At 45.1% G+C, this 7636-nt stretch overlaps 1 protein-coding gene across 3 annotated transcripts; it reads left to right on the forward strand.

Moving 5' to 3' along the window:
* Positions 1 to 2523: 2523 nt before the first annotated feature.
* LOC6901856 (scoloptoxin SSD14) lies at positions 2524 to 7512 on the forward strand. 3 transcript variants are annotated; one of them, XM_033383756.1, is made up of 3 exons: positions 2524 to 2634; positions 4891 to 5655; positions 6111 to 7197. In XM_033383756.1, exons 1-3 carry the CDS (start codon positions 2630 to 2632, stop codon positions 7051 to 7053), a joined length of 1713 nt encoding a protein of 570 aa, XP_033239647.1. In that variant the 5' UTR covers positions 2524 to 2629; the 3' UTR covers positions 7054 to 7197. The 3 variants fall into 3 exon arrangements, with proteins under 3 accessions (XP_033239647.1, XP_002133394.2, XP_015040909.1); XM_002133358.4 differs by lacking the exon at positions 2524 to 2634 and adding an exon at positions 4684 to 4761 and having other exon boundaries at positions 6111 to 7512; XM_015185423.2 differs by lacking the exon at positions 2524 to 2634 and adding an exon at positions 4782 to 4800.
* Positions 7513 to 7636: the final 124 nt, after the last annotated feature.

A 7636-nucleotide genomic window follows, 5' to 3' on the forward strand; every position in this document is an offset into this window, starting at 1 on the left:
ATAATTATTATTATTTATATTCCAAATTTCACTATACTTTCGAAGTATCGAATATAGTTCGAATTAGCGACATACTGCCGGTAATGCAAAAAGTGTGAAGTAAAAGCAAATATGAGCAACAACTGCCAGAACGCAAAATGCCCTTTGAGGAGCAAAATTGCGCTAACAGTGAGTAGAGAACAAGTGAGTAGTGAACAAGTGAAAAACAAAGAGCGAGTGAGCAAAAATGAACTAGTGAACAACAAAGTACAAGTGAGCAAAAAAGAACAAGTAAGTAACAAAGAACAAGTGAGCAAAAAAGAACAAGTGAGCAATAAAGAACAAGTGAGCAAAAAAGAACAGTTTGGAAGGACCATGTTCAGTTGCTCACTTAAGTGAACAACTCTTTTTTGTTCACTCACTCATGAGCATCACAACACTAATCTACATATGTATGTATGTATATACTGTATGCCTAGCTTTAGCCTTTCGACATTAGAACTTGCCAACTTTGCTGCGAAGAGAGAGATAGCATGACAGAAAAAACGCGGAAGTATTGTTCGTAGCCGTCTTTAAACAGGTCTCCGGCTACCAGTCGAATAACTGGGGCACTATTAGTGACAAAATTTTGTTTTCCAGCACACCCAGCAAGCAAAATTGGTTCTGAAAAGGCTTTTTCTGTTTTTGCAGTTAGTCAGTTAGAAAATTAGAATATCATATGGCCATCAGTAAATTGAACATACGTTAGCGATTGAACTTTTAGGACTGTGATATAGTGACGGCTGCCTGTTGATAGAAGCAATATCGATAGGCTAGTACTTTTCTGATTAGAGAGCGTTGCCAGATGATCGTGTGCTCATTTGGCCATTTCGAATCATGGATATTTTAACTATTAAACCTAATCGGTTTTCGGTCAAAGTCCGGTAGAGCTCATATCATTACGAATTTTCCTGTTAAAGAATAATGAAATAATTAATTTTTCTATTCGGCCAGCGAATATTTATAGCCAACTACCCAAATCAATTTCTATATCGAACTATGCAGATCTCCTCTAGAACATTCCAATTCTGTCTCTACATGAGCCCCACATGTCTGCAGATCGACTTTAGAACGGTTTTCAAGTTCCCCTTATCAGCCTCACCTGCCCGATAACATATACATACATATATTCATATAATTAAGGCTCTTTCGCATTGGACTACACAACTTCTTGTCGGCTTACCCCTTTGGTCTCCAACGGCACTTAGTCAGCTCTCTAAGAATATTATATTCTTTCCTCCGCGCATGACGAATCCCAACGAGGGGGAACGTTGTGAGTTGTTGCGGACACCGCAACTCTACAATTATACCCAATACTAAGTCGGTATGGCTCCCCTCCGGCAGACGCCGCTAATATTAAACGACACGACAAAGAGTGCGTGCGAGAGAGACAGAAAATCAGTCTGAGCGTGACGTCGGGCGCTGCGTTGCCACTGCAAATTGATTTGTTCCTTTTGGCTATAAAAATGATCTGATCTGATCCAGATTCAGCAATCTGATAGATATGCTCGTTATCTATGATTCTGCGTTTTTAATTTTCTCGAATCTGCAATATTGTGGATGCAACAGATTCTCGTCCTTTGGGGGGGCGGAAGGGGGTGGGGCGAAATTCTGAGATATACGTTTTATAGTGAGATCTAACAGAAGTGCGGATACCAAATTTGGTTACTCTAGCCTTAATAGTCTCTGAGATTTGTGGTTGCCCCAGATTTTCGTCCTTTGCGGGGGCGGAAGGGGGTGTGTCGAAATTTGTATACAAAACGGTCAAGGTCCGATATCACAGGAGTGTGGATACCAAATTTGGATGCTCTAGCTCTTATGGGTTCTGAGATCCTTGAACTCATATTTTGCAATTGACAAAACCGACCATGATACCTGTGTGTTAGAGTGAGACAGAGCGAGAAAGAGTGAAATTGTTTCCGTGAATCTGGCTACAATAATTATACGATCTGGTTCAGATTTTGCACTCTAGAAGATATAGTCATCTTCTACGATTCTACGATTTTTAGTTTTCTCGTATCGTCGAAATTGTGGATGCCACACATTTTCGTCCTTTGTGGGGGCGGAAGTGGGCGGGGCGAAGTTTTGAAATATTTTTGTAGCAGTGACATATCACAGATGTCTGGATCCAAAACATCGTTGCTCTAGCTCTTATAGTCTTTGAGCACTAGGCGCTGAAGGGGACGGACAGACGGACGGACGGACAGACGGACAGACAGACATGGCTCAATCGACTCGGCTATTGATGCTGATCAAGAATATATATACTTTATGGGGTCGGAAACGATTCCTTCTGGCCGTTACACACATCCACTTTTACCACAAATCTAATATATCCCAATACTCATTTTTAGTATAGGGTATAAAAACCATGGCCTCTGTCATGCTATGGATATGAATATGGCTGGGAATGGATATGGATTTGGCTTCTTGTCTTATCGGTGGACAATACGAGATAATCCATTAAACGGCGGGATATAAAAAGCACACAACTCAACCCGATAGCCATTCACGTAGCTCACTAAATCCGTGGTCGGTTAGCCCCCGTAAGGCCACAAATTCGATTTTTTTTTAAATCTTAGGTCTTCTTCCTAAGGATACACAAAACAGAATGAGGTAAGTACTGGATAATAAAATGGCTAAAAGCAGTTCGTTACGAATGGGTAAAGGTGTTTGGATTACAGTGATGGAAGTTCCCGACAATATGAGGCTACTAATAAAAACGAGGGGGAACGTTGTGAGTTGCTGCGGACACCGCAACTCTACATTTATACCCGATACTTAGTCAGTATGTCTCTCCTCCGGCAGACGACGCTGATATTAAGCGACACGACAAAGAATGCGTGCGAGAGAGACAGAAAATCAGTCTGAGCGTGACGTCGGGCGCTGCATAGCCACTGCAAATTGATTTCTTGCTTTTGGCTATACAAACTATCCGAACTGATCCAGATTCATAGATATGGTCATTCTTTATGATTCTGCTGATTTTTAGTTTTTTCGAATCAGCAATATTGTGGACGCAACAGATTTTCGTCCTTTGTGGGGCGGAAAGGGGTGGGGCGAAATTTTTAGATATACGTTTTATAGTGAGATCTAACAGGAGTGCGGATACCAAATTTGGTTACTGTAGCGTTAATAGTCTTAGAGATTTGTGGATGCCCAGATTTTCGTCCTTTGCGGGGGCGGAAGGGGGTGTGGCGAAATTTTGACACAAAACGGTCAAAAATTTGGTTGCTCTGGCTCTTATAGGTTCTGAGATCCTTGAACTCATATTTTGCAATTGGCAAAACCGACCATGAAACCTATGTGTTAGAGAGAGACAGAGCGAGAAAGAATGAAATTGCTTTCTTGATGTTGGCTATAATAATTATACGATCTGGCTTAGATTTTGCACTCTAGAAGATATTGTCATCCTCTACGATTCTGCGTTTTCAGTTTTCTCTTATCTTTGAAATTGTGGATGCCACAGATTTTCGCCCTTTGGCGGGGCGGAAGTGGGCGAAGCAACGTTTTCAAAAATTCTTGTAACAGTGACATATCACAGAAGTCTGGATCCAAAACATCGTTGCTCTAGCTCTTATAGTCTTTGAGCACTAGGCGCTGAAGGGGATGGACAGACGGACGGACGGACGGACAGACGGACAGACAGACAGGGCTCAATCGACTCGGCTATTAATGCTGATCAAGAATATATATACTTTATGGGGTCGGAAACGATTCCTTCTGGACGTTACACACATCCACTTTTACCACAAATCTAATATACCCCAATACTCATTTTGACTATCGGGTATAAAAAGGCAGTCACAGAGGGAACTGAAGGTTAAAGAAACGTCATTCAAATCCTAATGTATTTTATCTTAGAACAAGCTCTTGCATTTGAAAAACCTCAAACGAGAGATAATAATGGTATACAGTAGTATAACTAAAGATTAGTTCCATATTATGGCAAGGAAAAACAAGGTAAGGGTTTAATTTTACAGCTTTGATGAATTGCTTCTTTGGATTGACAGTTATTGTCCTCTGAAAAGTTGTATTCTTATTAGAAATAGGTAACTGCAATGCTACCTGATATAGCCTCTGCCGACCCCAGAACTCCTCCCCCAGTGTCTTGTCAAAAGACCACTTTGTATCCTGCGGCATTCTGCTGTGTTTTTGACGTGTTTTTTGAAATTTTACACATGATATTTCTCTATGAGTAATCTAGCATGACTTAGTGCTTTTTCAGGCCAACGTCATAATTTCCATATTCTACTTCATCCTATTCATATGTGCTCCAATGTGGTTTTAATTCTTATGGCACATTCTGTTCCTATTCTGTTTCTACCACTAGCTTCGCTGTTATTTTATCACCTGCTTCATTTCTAGATACATACATATGTATGTCCTAATTCCACGGGAGATCAGCACGGAGTTCGCAGTTCTTGAATTAACTGCGAAGTAATATTGGCGTCAGCCGGAGCTCAAATTGTTGCTGACTGTAAGATTGGTTATAAAGTTTAGGTTCATGGAAATTTGTCTGTGACTTATAGATGTCGGACAAGCTGGTTACCCTCAATAGTTCAGTCAAAGATATCCAAATATTAGGCGAAACATTCGAAGCAGAGACCCAAAGCTATGTACATAACATATGTATGTATGTATGCTGGATCGCAGCACCCAATCAGTTCAGAGTCAATGATAAAAGCTGACTGCAATGCGATATTTGGAGCTGGTTGACGCGTTCGGTGACATATTAGTCGGGTATGGGTGAGCGGTAGGGAGGGACAGAGTAAAGAGATGGCAAGTGGCACTATACCCCAGTTCAAGCCCCCGTCGTTTCGTCTGCTGCACCAATAACCGTACTTCTCAATGCCATCTTCCTCCTGGCAGCTTCTGCATGAAATACGCCGTCTGCTGGATTGTGCTTTTGGTGGCCGCGGTGGGTGTCATCCTGGGCTTGGTGTTCGGCCTGCGCGGACGCACCGAGGAGCCTCGCCGCATGGGCGCAGTCGCCTCCAACGGCGTGGGTTGTGCCGAAGTCGGCGGCAACATCCTGGACATCGGCGGCTCGGCAGCAGACGCGGCTATTGCCACGATGCTGTGCGAGGGCGTAATGCTGCCTCACAGCCTGGGCGTGGGCGGCGGCTTCGTTGCCACCATCTACTCCAAGGAGACGGGCTTCATTGAGACACTGATTGCGCGCGAGACGGCCCCGGCGGCGGCTACACAGGATATGTTCGTGGAAAAGGAGATCACCGGCGCGCTCTCCTGTGCCGTGCCCAGCGAGATCTACGGCTACTGGAAGCTGCATGATAAGTATGGAAAGCTACCCTGGGACCAGCTCTTCCAGCCCACCATTGATATCTGCCGGAGCGGCATCAAGGTGTCGCGCTACTTGGCCGGCGTGCTAGAGCGGGAGGAGGAGCGTATCCGCAGCGAGCCTTCAATGGCAGAAATCTTCATCAACCCGAAGACAGACACTATCTACAAGCAGGGCGAGATCATGTACCGTCATATGCTGGCTGAGTCACTCGAAATAATCGCCCATGAGGGTCCCGGAGTCATCTACCGGGGCGGCCGCGTCGGAGCCAAGCTGGTCAAAGACATCCAGTCGATGGGCGGCATCGTCACCGAGCAGGATCTGCAGAACTACGAGTGAGTGCACGTCTCTTTAGATCCCTGATTTGAATAAATGTTTTATTTATCTCGCAGTTTGGAAGATCTATTATGGATCTATAGGATTGATATATTGGTCATGGATACTATCAATCTCATAGATCTATAATAGATTTTCTAGACTACGACCATTCGCTTAGATAATCGATCGATACTACTGATATATATGATCCTCTATCATATATCGGATGCATCACCCACATCGTTGGTCATCTCTCTGATCTATTCCCAAAATTCTTGATAGATCTGATCGATCACCTAGGTCCATAATTATTACTCCAGATCGCCCTATTCCAATCCATCTCCCAGGTCCCTGTTAAATCTCCTACTCCCTGACGCATTTCGCAGATCCACTATCCATCTCCCAGATTCTTTCCAGATCTCAGATTTCTGATATTTTTAATATACCGCCTATTCTTACTGATTCTCTCCAGGGTCCGCTGGGAAATGCCGCTGCATGCCCGATTCACGGGTGGATTTGAGCTTTATACTTCACCCCTGCCGACCAGTGGAGCCGTGCTCACCTTCATCCTGAATGTGATGGAGCCACTGTATACAAGCAACACGGAGAAATACTGGCAACGGCTGGTTGAGACCTTTAAACACGCCTATGGACACCGCACCAATCTGGGCGACATCCATTACGAGCCGGAGGTTCAGGAAATCTACGAGAACCTCATCGATCCCTCCTTTGCGGCACAGATACGCGAGCTGATCCTAGACGATCGCACATTCACGAATATGTCCTACTACGGAGCCAACTTCACCAACGTCCCGGACCACGGCACGGCCCACATCTCGGTGCTCGCCCCTAACGGGGATGCCATCTCCGTGACCAGCACCATCAATAGCCATCTGGGCGCCAAGGTACGGTCCCGTCAGACGGGGTTCATCCTCAACGACCAGATGGACGACTTCTCTACGCCCGGCCGCATCAATATTTACGGGATTCCTGCCAGTCCGGCGAATTACATAAAGCCGGGCAAGCGGCCCATCTCCTCCACCTGCCCCAGCATCGTACTGGATTCCCAGGGCAATGTGAAGCTGCTGGTGGGCGGCGCCGGCGGCTCCAAGATCACTACCTCGGTGGCCCAGACGATCCTCCGCTACTTCGTCCTCCATGAGCCAATCGAGCGTGCAGTCAACGCCGGCCGCCTTCACCACCAGCTGGATCCCATGTACATCGAGGTGGAGCCGGACGTGCCCCGGCACACGGTCGCATACCTCCAGCACATCGGTCACGAAGTTAGGTACTTGGACGGTGACAAAGCCTACTCCGCTCAGACGGCCATCGGCCTCATGGACTCCGAGCCCCACCCCGTCTGCGATCGCCGTCGAGTGGGCAGTGCCGTCGTTGTGGAGCCCTCGCTGCCCTAAGCCGGTGCTTCTGTGGCAGCCATGTCTATCCATCACAATTGTGTGTATCGTTGCAGCTAAGTCATTCTTGCGAGAAGGACAGACATCTTCTATGCAGCGATCAATTAAAATCTGTTGTCGCCCTTTGACGTTTAAATTTACAAAGCCAGTCTTTTTTCGAGATAGGGGGAGAAGGATATTCGTTACCGGGGCACTCCGACGAAGAGAGGGACATACAACAATTCGCCTGTTACTTCGCTTTTGGGAACCGAGAGAGAGAGCGAGAGGGGTATGCAACACCTAGAATATTTTTCATTCGATAGAAATAAGACAAACTGACTTAATAAGTTAAATTTAGATGTGTATGTACATTAGGGTTGCGCCTGTTTATAAAATTTATAAATTTATAATTTTCAAGGGTCTCAGGGTCTAAAATGTATCATTTGGTATAAAACAATAAAGTGTAAAGTTCTAGCCCGATTTGACATATAAGCGCAACCCTAATGTACATACATACATACATATGTATGGTGGGTGCCTAACAACAGGAAAAGTTTTTCTCATACTGTGCGTGTATACCCTTTATGTGGTGGAGTTTTAAGGG

This window comes from Drosophila pseudoobscura, chromosome X (genome assembly GCF_009870125.1).
Source record: "Drosophila pseudoobscura strain MV-25-SWS-2005 chromosome X, UCI_Dpse_MV25, whole genome shotgun sequence".
Lineage (NCBI taxonomy): Eukaryota > Metazoa > Arthropoda > Insecta > Diptera > Drosophilidae > Drosophila > Drosophila pseudoobscura.